The sequence below is a fragment of the Drosophila busckii genome, chromosome 2R, assembly GCF_011750605.1.
Source record: "Drosophila busckii strain San Diego stock center, stock number 13000-0081.31 chromosome 2R, ASM1175060v1, whole genome shotgun sequence".
NCBI classification, from domain to species: Eukaryota; Metazoa; Arthropoda; class Insecta; order Diptera; family Drosophilidae; genus Drosophila; species Drosophila busckii.
Window position 1 is genome coordinate 2,235,887 of NC_046605.1, and position 14,819 is coordinate 2,250,705.

General features: G+C 40.5%; 4 protein-coding genes across 8 annotated transcripts in view; all 4 read left to right on the forward strand.

The window, feature by feature from the left end:
- Positions 1–5,081, forward strand: part of LOC108595903 (transcription factor kayak) — a 35,260-nt gene extending 30,179 nt beyond the window's left edge. For 3 of the 4 annotated variants that reach the window (XM_033293251.1, XM_033293253.1, XM_033293252.1), the window contains 7 exons: positions 55–357; positions 414–508; positions 2,433–2,524; positions 2,735–2,927; positions 4,341–4,476; positions 4,546–4,698; positions 4,776–5,081. In XM_033293251.1, coding sequence (XP_033149142.1) covers positions 55–357; positions 414–508; positions 2,433–2,524; positions 2,735–2,927; positions 4,341–4,476; positions 4,546–4,698; positions 4,776–4,893 — 1,090 coding nt within the window. In that variant the 3' untranslated portion in view covers positions 4,894–5,081. The remainder of the gene's footprint in view (positions 1–54; positions 358–413; positions 509–2,432; positions 2,525–2,734; positions 2,928–4,340; positions 4,477–4,545; positions 4,699–4,775) is intronic. The other variant, XM_017981194.1, reaches the window with a different exon arrangement.
- A 1,388-nt stretch (positions 5,082–6,469) lies between these two features.
- Positions 6,470–8,470, forward strand: LOC108596446 (putative ATPase N2B). The gene is made up of 4 exons (XM_017982190.1): positions 6,470–7,094; positions 7,149–7,751; positions 7,805–8,068; positions 8,131–8,470. The coding sequence occupies exons 1-4, from the start codon at positions 6,690–6,692 to the stop codon at positions 8,251–8,253; spliced, it is 1,395 nt and encodes a 464-aa protein (XP_017837679.1). The 5' UTR covers positions 6,470–6,689; the 3' UTR covers positions 8,254–8,470.
- A 1,336-nt stretch (positions 8,471–9,806) lies between these two features.
- LOC108596448 (deoxyribose-phosphate aldolase) lies at positions 9,807–11,167 on the forward strand. Its single transcript, XM_017982195.2, has 2 exons — positions 9,807–9,959; positions 10,020–11,167. The coding sequence occupies exons 1-2, from the start codon at positions 9,917–9,919 to the stop codon at positions 11,030–11,032; spliced, it is 1,056 nt and encodes a 351-aa protein (XP_017837684.1). The 5' UTR covers positions 9,807–9,916; the 3' UTR covers positions 11,033–11,167.
- Positions 11,168–11,178: 11 nt separating this feature from the next.
- Positions 11,179–14,726, forward strand: LOC108596444 (vacuolar protein sorting-associated protein 35). Of its 2 annotated transcripts, none has more exons than XM_017982189.1 (7): positions 11,179–11,268; positions 11,891–12,080; positions 12,141–12,874; positions 12,935–13,167; positions 13,229–14,122; positions 14,181–14,364; positions 14,422–14,726. In XM_017982189.1, exons 1-7 carry the CDS (start codon positions 11,266–11,268, stop codon positions 14,581–14,583), a joined length of 2,400 nt encoding a protein of 799 aa, XP_017837678.1. In that variant the 5' UTR covers positions 11,179–11,265; the 3' UTR covers positions 14,584–14,726. The 2 variants fall into 2 exon arrangements, with proteins under 2 accessions (XP_017837678.1, XP_017837677.1); XM_017982188.1 differs by having other exon boundaries at positions 11,189–11,520.
- The last annotated feature ends 93 nt before the right edge of the window (positions 14,727–14,819 follow it).

Consider the following 14,819-nt stretch of genomic DNA (forward strand, 5'->3'; position numbering starts at 1 on the left):
AGTGCCAAGGACGTGACTGCAGACAATGCTTAAAGTCAAAGTTTGTTTTCACAGCGTGGCTTCGATGCCCAACACTGGCGTGGAGGAGGAGTACTACAGACTGCGGCACTTTAGCATCACTGGCAAGGGCGTGGTGAATCGTGGAGATTCGCTTAAGAGCCGACGCAGTCGCTCCAACAACAGCGTGGCCAGCTCCAACTCTAGCACCGAACACTTGACCGCACAGCAGCAGCAACAACAGCAACAACAGCAGCAGCAGCAGCAACAGCTGCCAGCACCAACATCAAGCTCTGCGCGCACTTCGTTGGCCTCGAGTCGTGAGAGCAGCACCTCCAATCCAGGCAACGGACCCTATAGGTAAGTCTTAGACAAAGTCTGCTCGAAAGTTATATTCAAATTGCAACTATTTGCAGAGTTCTTATGCTGGGCGGTCCAGCGGTGGGCAAAAGTTCGCTGGTGTCGCAGTTCATGACTTCGGAGTATCTCCATGCCTATGACACGAGCATTGGTAAGTCTGCAGACAAAAGAAAACTTAGACCTGCCTCAACTAACAGTCGTTGTGCTCCCCCCCCTGCCCCCCAAGCAATTCCACGCACTCTTCAATGTTTTAGGTTTAATGCTTTGTTCTTGTGCGTGTCTCTGTATGTGTGTCCTGTGTCTGTGTCTGTGTGTGTGCGTCTGGTCAACCCTTGTGTCGCCGTTTCTGACCTTTTATTTGTTGCTGCCTTGGCATTTGCCTTCGCAGCAAATTTTTATGATTTTTTTTGTTGTTATTTTTTTTCGTTTTGTTGTTTTGTGCCTTGACTACCAGATTTATGTTCATTTCACCAGCATATTTATTTATATATATATGTATATCGTGGGGTTGGACATTTTACGAGCTCTGACTTGTACATATGGCAAATTGGCATTTAACAAAAATACATAAAAGATTTTACAATTGGAAAATTTTAACAAAAACTCGCTCGCTCGCCAGCAGAATTCAAAGTTCAAGCACGTACAAACTCCAAATAATGAAAAATAAAAATATAGCACAAAAGCTGAAAACTCATCATAAATTTGTTTAATATAAATATTGATAACGAACCGAAATCAAATATTCTTTTATTCTGTTCTCTCTCGTGTATCATTCGCCGCCTCAAAAATCAAAACACAACTACAACAACAACAACAACAACAAACCAAACTAATTTTGAAAACAAACAAAAACTAATATACTTAGATCTAGGCAACTGTGATATACGCATACATATTGAAAAAGCCGCCGACGGTAATAGCAACAACAATAACAATAAATTCACAATATAAATAACAAAATATTTTCTTTATATCATTTAGTAAACAATTTTCAAGCGCTGCTGTAAAAATCAAACAGAAACTTGCTCAAAAGTTGCTGTTTGATTTTTGTGGCAGCAGCGAAAAATGTTTGCCGCATATATTTGCTTTCACTTAACTTTATTTTTTTCGATATATAAGCTACATATTTATAACTATATATGCTAAATAACAACAAACAAAGCGTACAGCAAACAAATTATAAATTATTACTTTATACTACACTAAATTAGCATTGGAACTGCATTTGCGTTGCGTTAACAATTGAATTCGATAACTAATATTAGCTTATTGGACTAATCTAAACCTACACACGCCCACCCACACACGCCCATTAGTACAGTTAGACACACGTGCCCCAATTAGCAGACTGGACTCTAAGTAGTTGGAACAACGCTCAATTGATTTTGTACATAATTGAGGCCAAGAGCTTTGATTTATGGACACGCCCCAAGCCGCCGTCACACTACACTAGAGATCTCTAATCCTCTAATGAACGCAAGCGTAGAGCAAGAGCTACTTACTCTATATGTAGATTCAGTTCACTTAATTATTCAATATATGTCAATTACATTGACTGTGATGTATGCGAAGCAGCGTCGCTATAAATTGCAGTTGACTGCAATCAATTCAATAACGTGCCATCAATTCTATATAATTTTTAATTAAAAATGTAAACGTTGTAATATATAAACGCGTTAGATATGCTGTAATTCAATATAATTGAATGTAGTAGTTGTAACTGCCCAGTTTAGATATATGCATAACACACACACACACATACACACACAATATTAAATTCATATGCTGCATATCATATGACATTTCACTCTCTTTTTCCCGCTCTCTTTTACTAACCACCACTTAACTGTTTTTTGTGGTACCTTTTTGTAAATTCAATTAAATTTCAATAACAATAACCCACTGCTAACGCATACGCATGTCTTTAACACACACACAAGTGCACAATTGTAAATATGTAAATAACACAACAAAATATATTTTTGCAACCTTTTTGCTTAATTTTGTAGCCTTAGCGTCTCTCTCGAGTGTGTTAAAGCGCATTTATTTATAATCTATTTGTATTTGTTAAACAGATGATGAGTCTGGCGAGAAAGCCGTATCAGTATTACTCAGCGGCGAGGAGTCCGAGTTAATATTCATTGATCATGGCTATACGGAGATGACAGTAAGTACAACAAACGTTTGCTACAAGTGGCGTCCACTCAACACCAACAGCAGCAACAGCAACAGCAGTTTGCTTTAGCTGCTGACATTTTACAATGCCATTAACATATACACTGACACACACACACACACACAGCTTTATATAGAGATAAAGCTTAGCTGCCGTTGAACCTCACTCAATGTCATATTCATGTCATTTTACTTTTCACAGCCGGATGAATGCTTGACCAGCTATGATCCACATGGCTATTGCGTCATCTACTCAGCGGCAGACCGTAGTAGCTTCAACATAGCTGAGCAGGTGCTGCAGGTGCTTTGGACCAATCAAAATATAGCACAGAAGGCCGTCATACTGGTGTCGAATAAGGCGGACCTCGCCAGAAGTCGCCACGTTACATCCGAAGGTAAGTCAAAATGGCGGCGACAACCGCCCCCGTTGGCATTTTCATTAACGCTAGCGCTGAAATTGCGCTCGAATGAGTTCAATGAGTGACAAAGGCGGCACACACGCCACGCCACGCCAAACCAAAGCAAACCAAACCAGACCAGACCAGACAGTTGCTTTAATTTCGTTTTTTTCATCAATGGAAAGTTGATCAAGCGCGCACACACACACAGCTGCAAGTTTGGCTTTGGCTATATATAGAGCGCCACGAGCCAGCATTTAAACACTATACAAAATTACTAATAATATACAGCGTTCCACAAAGTCGTCTATGCCTTGACTTAACCTGCTACCCACTTTAGCTCACTTTCATTTTATGTCATTTTAAACGGCCAAAGGGATTTGTATCACGTTAGCACAGCCTTGGCAAGTGAGCAAAAACGCTTTTATCTAAGAGGAAATTCAATATATCTAGAAATTATGTTTTTTTATTCTCTACGCTTTGCTGGTCTTTAATGCTGCGCAACAATTATGTGTAAAAATAAAAGAAAATTTAGCCCAAGTGGGGTCGCTGGCAAATTCTTTAAGCGCCAAATTGATTACAATTACAATTTGTAATAATGCTGGCAAGCTCAAAGCGGCTTACATGGGCTGTGGGCTGTAGGTAGATGGATGTCGTGGAAATTCCATAAAATGTGTAACAAGTATTTATAGCACAAGTTGCCTAGTAATGAAGTTTATGGCATTTAGAGCAAAAATGTAGCATACATTTGAGGGCATGCCCTAAGCCATCATTACTGTAATTTATGCATAATTTAAAGCATGTAAGATTATAAAACAATAAGTAGCTCAAGTACACTGCAACAATAGACTTTAAAGTGTTTAATATTTAATAGCTTTAATCATTTCGTGCAAATTTGTAAATACTTTATGGTCACTTTGTTTATGCAGTTTTGTTTACTTTTAATTAGGCGCACTTTGTGTTGCATGCACACAAATATTTGCTTAACAAATCTTTAAAGCAACGACCCATCTCCACTCTCTATATGTGTGTGTGTGTGTGTGTGTTTGTTTGTGTGTTTAATATAAAAGCTTTCGTAATAAGCCAAGCAGCTAAAGTTTAGCAACTGTAGCTACTACGGCTATCAAAAACTAATAAAATGCGGCCAACTTTTTGGCACATCGTTAATAAAAATTGTATGCCTGTGTCATAAAATTCACAAACACATATACAGCTGGTCTGTGTGTTTGTGTGTACTTGAGCCTGTGGACAAGCCGTCGCTAAAAACGTGACGCAAGGACATTTAATAGGCAACGTGTAACGAGCTTAATCGTTAGACTTTATATGCCTTTGCTTTTATTTGATGCTTTAACTAAGCGACGTCATTTGATTTGATTAACTCTTACTAATATTTAATATATGTTTTTGCAGAGGGCAAAGCCATGGCTACGGCGTATGACTGCAAGTTTATTGAGACCTCCGTGGGCATAAATCATAATGTCGATGAACTGCTAGTCGGCTTGCTATCGCAGATACGTCTTAAGCTCGAGAATCCCGAGAAATCCAGGTGTGTATGCTGCGGTTCATTAATATTTAATTGGCTACGAAATGTTTGCTAAATTTAATGCTTTTCCAGGGATTTATTCCGCAAGCGTTCCATACGCAAATCCAAACGTCGCGCCTGCTCGCCCCTCAGCTCTGGCTGCCTCAATGCCAACACACCCCTAGGTCCAATGGGAGCTGGTCTAGGTGACATCGTTGGCACACCACCAGGCAGCGCGCATAGCAGGTGACTATAAAAAGCAGCAGCAGCAAGCATTCTTTATGCATAAACTCATGCTCTCTCTTATATATTTTTTTTTATAGTCCACGCAAATATCGTGGCTCACGCACTTCCACCAGTCTTAAGGTTAAGGGTCTGCTTGGACGTGTCTGGACGCGTGATTCCAAGTCGAAGAGCTGCGAAAATTTGCATGTGCTCTAAGCCCATTACACACACTCCGCCCACAAAAGAAAAACAAAAAAAAAATCCCAAAAGAGCCTTTGTGCTTAACCCTGGCAAATCCTAAGGATTATTATTGTTTGTAACAGCTCCTAAGTTTAAAAAACGTACAAGCTACAAATAGACTCATAGTTTATATTTATAATTGCTGTATATATAATTTTAAATACTAGTCATGTATATACAAACAAATATTTTAAATATATAATTTCGTAATTTAATTTGATTTATAATTTTTTTATTGTGTTAAATTTGTCGCTGTCATTGAAACTATTTTACAGGCTCGAGTTGTATGCTGTAGCCTTGGTTTAAATACAAGTACTTCCAACGCGCTAAGTTTCTATTAAACTGCCTCAATTAACATTAGTTTACAGAGCTTAAAAAGTTAATAATATATACAAAAAAAAAACACATGCATCAAGTATATGCAGCTAAATTAATTAAATCAAAAAGCAATAATTTTTAAACGTAATTTTTTTTAGAAAAAAAATACCCCCCATGTTATATATTCAAACAAAATTGTACTGATTTTTTGGAAAATTTGGCAATTTGTATGCCACATAGAATTTATTACATTAATTATATATTTATATAACTCCCGTAAATAATATAATATACATTACATATAAAATTATACGTGTTGTTCAAAAATTGTTTACTTCAAAACATAAAAAGAATTTTGTATGTAATCAAATTCAATTTGCATTATATAGTCTTTAAGTAACAGTTTTATTTATTGTGCACTGAAATCGGCACTCATTATATAGGTTTCTTACATTAGTCGGGACCATTGCAAAATTAAACAAAATTTAAAAAACAAAATAAGTAGAATTTTACAACACAGCATCGTTTACATTTAAAATTTACAGCTATATCAAAATTCGAAATAATTTAATATTGAAGTTTTTTAATATATAAATGTATGTATGTATATGAACACAAACCGTCTGTATCAGATTATTTTAAATATGAAAATTATCTATTTCCAATTTAATAAACTACATTATTATATAGATGTCAACAAGTACATAAATTGTATATCAAAAACTATTGCTGCACAATGGAATTTAGATGATTATACTATATGCATACATATATTGGCAAATCGGCCCAAACAAGTAGTAAAATCATAAATGTAAAATCTCTATGGAATTTCATTAGTAAAAATATTTAAAAGATTATACTTAATTTTAATGTTTTGTGACATATTCAAAAAGAAAAAGATTGTGTGGTGAAAAATCAGAGAAAACAGCTGATTAACTGTTTGTATAAAGCTATGTAGAAACGCCATTTCAGGCAATATAATGTGTTTAAGCTAGGCAGAAAAATATTCCATTTACTCGTAAAACATGAACAAACCCTATTTGTGTAATGAATGTATAATAAATGTGTAAACTTTCAATCTTTACAACTGCCGTTTTGAATTTAAATTTATGAGCGCACGCTTTGCTCAAACAGCTGACTGGCTCAAATGAACGTTCATTGAATTATCAAAATGTATATGCAACCCTAGTGTATCGAACAGGTGTATCGAGCAGGCACAACACGTGCTTGTAATTTTTAGTTTGTCAAGCTAGTTTAAATTATAAAATGTACATAAAATCCTAGTTTTAATATAAAAAAAAGTGTTCAAACAGCTGTTTACGTCCACCGATGGTATTTTGCAACTAAACGCCTACGGTAACACTTGACGCGCGACTATGGGAGGAAGATTGGATAAAAGAGATAAATTTTATGTAACATGTTAAGTTGACGCCAAAATTATTAAATCGTGCGACATGTTGGTCTACCAAGTGCGTTTGGTGGCGCGGAGCACGCTGCTCCGTACACAGCTGCCAGCCCTTAGTGGATTAAGCTACTGGCGACATGCAAGCTTGAGCCCGCTGCCCGAGTATCACAAACGTGTCAGTGCAGGCCAGATGAAGCCAGATGATAGGCAACTACAAACAGTAGATCAATTGGAAAAGCTGTATCATAGACTCAAGGGCTACAGGCCTTCTGCACAGTCAACGCCAGGTGAAGGTTTTTTTAGTTCCGTGTTTGGCAGTAAACGCACCATTGATGATGACGATCGTGATGATTTGCAGGCGGGCAGCCATGCGCCCCAAGGACTGTATATATATGGCAGTGTGGGTGTGGGCAAGACGACCTTAATGGACTTGTTTTTTGACTGTTGCAGTCAGGTAAGCTTATGCAATGCAAAGATATTGTAATGCTGAGGTAACTTTTTGTAACAGATTAAGCGCAAACAACGCGTGCACTTTACTGCCTTTATGACCAACGTACATGCGCGTATACATGAAGCTAAGGAACGTCAAGGACCAATGGATCGCGCCTTTAACTCTGAGAAGCCTGCGCCCTTCGATCCAACGAAGCCTGTGGCAGATCTTATAGCGCGCGAGTCGTGGCTTATATGCTTTGATGAATTTCAAGTTACGGATATTGCAGATGCCATGGTGCTTAAACGTCTCTTTACGCATCTCTTCAGGCTAGGCATTGTGGTGGTGGCCACAAGCAATCGCAAGCCCGAGGATTTGTATAAAAACGGGTTGCAGCGCAGCAACTTTCTGCCTTTTATAGCATTGCTGCAAAATCGCTGCTTGGAGGCTAAGCTGGACTCAATTGACTATCGCCGCATAGCGCAATCCGGCGATACCAACTACTTTGTGAAAGGTCAGAGCGATGCAGAGGGCAATATGAATCGCATGTTTAAAATATTAAGCGCACAAGAAAACGATATTATAAGACCTCGCACGATTACGCACTTGGGACGTGACTTAACCCTGCAGCGCACGTGTGGTCAAGTGCTGGATAGTACTTTCCAGGAGCTTTGTGATCGCGTAAGTATTAAGCAATAACTAAACTGTTTTTGGTATTAATATCTGCTTTATAGCCCTTGGCAGGCAGTGATTATCTGCAGATTTCTCAGTTCTTTCACACTGTGCTCATACGGGATGTGCCGCAGTTGAATCTGGATGTCAAGTCGCAAATGCGTCGTTTTATAACATTGATAGATACCCTATACGATAATCGCGTGCGTGTGGTCATTTCAGCAGATAAGCCCTTGGATTCACTATTCCAAATGACGGATAATCCTGGTACCATATCAGACACGGATCGCGTGCTAATGGATGATTTGAAAATCAAACATGGAACGGTATTTATATTTATAGCCTCATGCCACATTTATTATTCTAAAAATATTTATTTCAATTTCAGAACGCATCCCAGTCCAGTGTTTTTACGGGCGAGGAGGAGCTGTTTGCTTTTGACCGCACCATTTCTCGTCTCTATGAGATGCAGAAGCGCGAGTACTGGGAGCAATGGGCCAAACACCGATAGGTGTATCAGTTACTTAACAGTCATTACTTAAAGCAATACCTCCTTGGGACGTGGCTAAAAGTTACAGCCCAGTGTTATTATTAAGTAATTGTTTAGAAGATTTAGACGAATATGTACATATGTAAATACCTTCAATCAATCGATCGTATTATTAAGTAAATTGTTTGTTAACATCTGATAAGCACGCTTAAATACAGTATATGCTTGAATTGACTAACGACCGACTACACCTGCATATTCCTGAACAACGAATTTGTAATGGTCATCAAGTTCCCTGTTATGAAATATAATTCGTTCATCCTAAAAGTAAGCAACGAACTTGGTACACCATTTAAAATGACTTGCGCAACAAACTTGGTATATAATCAAGTTCGTTTCATAAGTCATTTTTGTTTACATAGTTCATCTTGAAAGTATGCAACAGATTATAGCTGATTAGCAAAGGAAACTTGCTGGTGAAAATAGGCCATATCTTGGCCGTATCCTGCCACATTTTCAAAATTTTTGGTTTGCGACTCTCACAGGACGAAACTCTACCAATCTGCATCAAAAAAATATGGGGTCATCTAATTATCCATTAACTTAAAATTTTTCAGACTCAGGGCGCAGACAAAATGCCCAAAAACATAAAGTCCTCATTATCTCCCGAATTACAAGGACAATTCGGATGTCCTTTGGCCAGCTGATAGTCCATTTCAATAAGAATCGTTTGACATTAATTTCGTCTTGATCCTGCAAAGGATACGGGAGATATAGCCAATTTTCTGTATACAGAAAATGCCGTTTTTCTCGGCTCCTGTAAGGATTTTCGTCCTTTAAGTGATATATTCTGAATGGTCTTGATGAACACTACCTGTATGCAAAAGGACATTATATTCGTCCTTGCGGTTAGCGAGAAAAACAGGATTTTGTGTTTTTGAGCCAATTTTTGCGACCCACCCCCTGCAAATATTTTCGTAAAATTTTTTGGTTGGATTTTAAAAATCCTTGAATGCAGATCGATAGATTTGATGTCCATGAGTACGAAAATGCATGTCCTTTTGAAATTGGAAGGATATATAAGGAGTACAAGCTAAAATTGTAAAGATAAGCAAACATTTTTTTGTTTAATCCTGGATATCCTGGTATGTGATCCGATAGGTTTTATGCCTAGGACTGCGAATATGTAATTTTTATTTTTTAAATTCAAAGGATAACTGAGTTGTAGTATTTTAAAGAAAGAGTCCTGCTTTCGAAAATTAGCCTTAACGCCGAAACCAGCTGGGCAATTTGAATGTCCTTTGGTCAGCAGATAGTCCTTATTATGATGCATCAACTAATGCAGTTTGATTAAGATCCTGCAAAGGACACTGGAGTTACATGTATCTTGCATTTCAGACTTAAATGTATGTTCTTTAGGGTCCTAATTGAACCACATTCAAGGATCATGGAATATCTTGGAACCAGTGACAAATGCTAATCTACTCGTTTACAATATTCTTAAATTAAATTGACATGCTTATTTTTAGTATACACAGTATTTATATATCTGTCATAAATGTCGGGTTTTCTCTAAAATTTAGTTCTACGAAATGTAAAACTGCATAAATTTTTAAGGAAAATATTTCTCTTTGATCATTATTAACAAAGAAATAAAGGAGTTGCCATAAATTTAAGTGTTCCAATGGAATCCAAGAGCGTCACCGTTAACAAAACTTTACCCTTTGGTAAGCACCTTAATATTCTTTCTATGAGCTCCTCCACTCCTAATGCGTCTTCTCCAATAGATGCTTCATTTTTGACTGTCAACATTTCCATGCGGCAGGTGGAGGAGATTGCTTTAGAGATTTCCCATCGCTGTGTGGTGACCGGCGTCAATGAGATCGCCTGGGCATTGAGAGCACTCATGTTGACTGATCTCACCACGTTAGCTGGCGATGATACACGCTCCAATGTGCGCCGCCTTTGCCTGCGCGCCTGCTATCCTTTTGAGCCGCAATTTTTTGACAGGTTCTTCGAGCGCACGCTGCTCCAGGATATCCATTGTGCGGCTGTCTGTGTGTATCCTGCGAGAGTAAAAGATGCACATGCCACACTGCAACAATTTGGTAAGCTGGATACGGTGGCCATAGCTGCCGTCGCATCAGGATTTCCCACTGCTCAGTATGGATTGCAGACGCGTCTGCAGGAGATTAGCCATGCCATACTCGCTGGTGCTACGGAAATAGATATTGTGATTAATCGTCAGCTGGTCTTGGTTGGCGACTGGGAAGCGCTCTACAATGAGGTGCTGCTCATGCGCAGCGCTTGCGGCGAACATGCGCTGCTGAAGACTATTTTAGCTATTGGCGAACTAGGCACCATGGAGAATGTATACAAGGCCGCAATGGTATGCATGTTGGCGGGCGCCGACTTTATTAAGACATCTACAGGCAAGGAGTTTGTGAATGCAACACTGCCCGTGGGTCTTGTAATGATATTTGCCATACAGGAATTCAAGCGACGTACCTGTCAGATTGTGGGCTTTAAGCCAGCTGGTGGCGTGCGCACGGTTAAAGATGCCGTTGCCTGGATGTCGCTTGTCAGTGAAACGCTCGGCATGCGCTGGTTAACACCACAACGCTTTCGTTTTGGTGCTTCAGGTCTTTTGAATGACATCGAGAAAATAGTGCGAGATGGCGTGGCCAAAATGGAGGCGGATGTAGCTGCAAAAGCTAGTCAAGGTCAGTTGCCAGCAGAACACAATGCTACTGAAGATCTTTGCAATGAGCTGCGCAAAAACTTGCCACGAAAAGATTAATTTACAAGTATTTAAGTTCCATGTGCCGGCAGAAAAATTATTTTTCACTTATAATTGTGTGCCCAGCGTTTTCAATTGTATTGCGGCTTGTGCTAGTATTTAAAAATTACCAATAAAAAGAGTATTTTTCATTTATTGAGTTATGGGCACACTTGGTACAAAACTATTGAAAAAATTACATTAATTTAAGCAACTTTCGCATCCTTTTGCTCCGCCCACTCAACACTGCTGTAATGGTAAGTCCGTATCCAACTGCCACATAATCCTGCCCAGCCGCCAACGTGTTCCCCACAAGCCATTGCCCAGCGTCGTTGCAAGTTGAGAAAAAAAGAAAACTGACTGCCACACCGCCGCCGCCCGCCCACTTTGCTAGCGGCAAATAAGAAATAACATAAAGAAAAGCATATCCAAGACACTACATTAACGGCATGTATCCCTGGAGCTCAGCCTCGTACAGTGGCCAAGCATTTACTGGCAGTGCAAACATGGTAAATAAGCCAAAGAACTCTACAACTTCTTCACCCGCATTCGTCATGCACTTTGCTACTACTATTTTTAAAAACTGCTTTTTGTGCTCTTGCTCTGTTACTACTACTACTACTACTATTTTCAAAGCGCAAAGTTTGTGGGCAGGCGGCGGCAGCGCAGCGCAGTCAAGCTTATTGTTGTTGTTGTCGTTGTTGTTGTTGTTATCATTACTCGCCCATTTCCAGTGCTCCCAGCATTTACATACTTCCAAATAAGCTGGCGACGCTTATCTCATCCCATTTTATTTTCATTGTTTAACTTTGTCATTGCCATTCGTACACTCACTACCAAATGCATACGCCTGACACCGTTTGCTACGTTTCATTTCAGACGATGCCGAATGGTTTGGATGACCAGGAGAAATTGCTCGCCGAAGCGGTGGGCTCGGCACGCAAACAGGCTTTCCAAATGAATCACTTTCTGGACAAGGAGCGCATGTTGGATGCGCTGAAATGCGCCAGCACCATGCTAAGCGAACTGCGCACCTCCATGCTCTCGCCCAAAAGCTACTATGAGCTATGTAAGTAATGCTAGAAGCAACAAGTGGTTAATGCTAATATGATGATTTAATATATTTCAGACATGGCCGTCACCAATGAGCTGTGCCATCTGGAGTTATATCTCAGCGAGAAGAGCTCCAAGGAGACAGATCTCTACGAGCTGGTTCAGTACTCGCACACAATTGTGCCACGTCTCTATCTGCTCATCACTGTGGGCATTGTGTACATAAAGAACGATGCGACTTTAAAGCGCAGCATACTCAAAGATCTCGTCGAGATGTGCCGTGGCGTACAGCATCCGCTGCGTGGTCTTTTCCTGCGCAACTATCTGCTGCAATGCACACGCAACATACTGCCCGATGTGATGGTGGCCGACAATGAGCACGAGGGCAATGTCTACGACGCCATTGACTTTGTGCTCACCAATTTTGCTGAAATGAATAAATTGTGGGTGCGCATGCAGCACCAGGGACACTCCAGCGAAAAGACGCGACGTGAAAAAGAACGTGAAGAGCTTAAGATACTGGTGGGCACCAATCTGGTGCGACTATCCCAGCTGGAATCGGCAACGCTAGAAACCTACAAGCGTCTTATATTGCCTGGCATACTGGAGCAGGTGGTCAGCTGTCGCGATGCCATAGCACAGGAGTATCTAATGGAGTGCATTATACAAGTGTTTCCCGATGAGTTTCATTTGCAGACGCTTGATCCGTTTCTCAAATCCTGTGCACAGCTGGAAACGGGCGTGAATGTGAAAAATATAATCATCTCGCTAATTGAACGCCTAGCGGCTTATAATCAGCGCAGTGGCAGGGTAAGTCTTAAGAAATGCATAAATATTGCATTTGCTAATGCTTTGCTTTTGTTTTCGCAGACCGGCAATGCTATTGATGCCATCATACCTGCCGAGGTGGAACTGTTTGAGGTGTTCAGCGTGCAGGTGGCAAACATAGTGCAAACTCGCACAGATATGCCGCTGGAGGATACCATCTCACTGCAAGTGGCCTTACTTAGCCTAGCGCAAAAGGTTTATGCCGAACGTGTTGATTACGTGGACACAGTGCTGGGCACCACTGCACAAATACTCGACCGCATGAACATGAACAAGTGAGTGACACTCAAGTGCAGTTCAAGCTTAAACTAAATCTTATTTTTCATTTATTTTTAGCATCTCACATTTGTTGAGCGTCAACCAGGAACTCTCACGTTTGCTACGCATCTGCATTGATTTTTATAATAACGCCTTAACCATTATACAGCTGCACAACTTTTGTCCATTGCTTGAGAAGTTTGACTACACCTCGCGCAAGTCCTTGGCTTTGTATTTGGTTATGAACATATTGGAGAATGAGACAACGGTGCCTACTGCCGACCAGGCAGATAATATACTGACTATTATAACGCCGCTGATCAAAGATGACGACAACAGCAGCACAGCAGCGGCTAACAATAATGTAGATCCAGAGGAGTTTGCCGAGGAACAAGGCGTAGTGGCGCGTTTTATACATCTTTTGAAATCGGATGAGCCGGATATGCAGTACAAGATGCTGCAAATAGCGCGCAAGCATTTGGGCAACGGTGGCGGTCAACGCCTGAAGCATGTGCTGCCGCCTTTGGTGTTTGCTGCCTATCAGCTGGCATATAAATACAAGGCCATAGCTGCCGAGGATGAGAACTGGGACAAGAAATGCCAAAAGATAGTGCAGTATTGTCATAGCACCATAAGCGCGCTGGCCAAGGCGGATCTACCAGACTTAGCGCTGCGTTTGTATCTGCAGGGTGCGCTGGTTATAGGCGAGATACGCTATACAAACCATGAGACTGTCGCTTATGAGTTCATGACGCAAGCTTTCTCGTTGTACGAAGACGAAATCTCAGATTCAAAGGCACAGCTGGCAGCCATAACGCTTATAATGTCCACCTTCGAGCAGATGAGCTGCTTTGGCGAGGAGAACGCTGAGCCGTTGCGCACTAACTGCGCCTTGTCTGCGTCCAAGCTGCTTAAGAAGCCAGATCAGTGTCGTGGCGTCGTAGCGTGTGCAGCGCTTTTCTGGAGTGGCAAGTGAGTAATTAAATGCAATTGTTACTCTTAATGTTTGACATAAATTTGCTTTTGGCAGAAAAAATGGCGAGGAAATGCGTGATGAGAAGCGTACGCTGGATTGTCTGAAAAAGGGAGCACGCATTGCGTCGCAGTGCTTGGATACGGGCGTGCAAGTTCAACTGTATGTGGAGCTGCTTAATCACTATTTGTTCTACTTTGAGCGCGGCAATTCGTTGATAACAGTCGCCATGCTGAATCAAGTAAGTATTGCATATATAGTTAACTGAAGCGTTTGTTTATTAACTTGCATTCTACAGCTTATAGCCAAGGTCAATGAGGAGCTGCCAAACCTGGAGCCTAGCGAGGAGACCAAACAGATTGAGAGCCATTATAAGAACACGCTGGCGCATTTGAAGAGTCGCATGGAGTCTACGGATAGTGCGCTGGAAGTATCCTTTGCTGGCATTACACTCAACTAGTGTTCCAAGCTAATGCTCTCAACTAAGTGTGCATGTGTGCGTCTGCCTGTGTGTCTGTCTGTCTGCGTGTGTGTGCATGTCTTTATATATGTTTGTTAGCGCGTGTATGCATCTAAATTCCATAAACAAAAAAACATACTGTAGTACTACTCTCCTACTTTCCCCCTCACGTGCTTATGACTGTTGAGAACCATTAATGTAACTCGTAAGTGCAAAGTAACAACATTCTTAATTAT

Excerpts from the sequence above, each read along its gene's own strand:
- LOC108596448 (XM_017982195.2), top strand. The coding sequence starts at position 9,917 with ATGGAATCCAAGAGCGTCACCGTTAACAAAACTTTACCCTTTG. Across the intron at positions 9,960-10,019 it reads TAACAAAACTTTACCCTTTG|ATGCTTCATTTTTGACTGTC; the intron begins GTAAGCACCTTA and ends CTTCTCCAATAG.
- LOC108596446 (XM_017982190.1), top strand. The coding sequence starts at position 6,690 with ATGTTGGTCTACCAAGTGCGTTTGGTGGCGCGGAGCACGCTGCTCCGT. Across the intron at positions 7,752-7,804 it reads TCCAGGAGCTTTGTGATCGC|CCCTTGGCAGGCAGTGATTA; the intron begins GTAAGTATTAAG and ends TCTGCTTTATAG. Across the intron at positions 8,069-8,130 it reads TGAAAATCAAACATGGAACG|AACGCATCCCAGTCCAGTGT; the intron begins GTATTTATATTT and ends TTTCAATTTCAG.
- LOC108596444 (XM_017982188.1), top strand. The coding sequence starts at position 11,461 with ATGTATCCCTGGAGCTCAGCCTCGTACAGTGGCCAAGCATTTACTGGC. Across the intron at positions 12,875-12,934 it reads ATAATCAGCGCAGTGGCAGG|ACCGGCAATGCTATTGATGC; the intron begins GTAAGTCTTAAG and ends TTGTTTTCGCAG. Across the intron at positions 13,168-13,228 it reads GACCGCATGAACATGAACAA|CATCTCACATTTGTTGAGCG; the intron begins GTGAGTGACACT and ends ATTTATTTTTAG.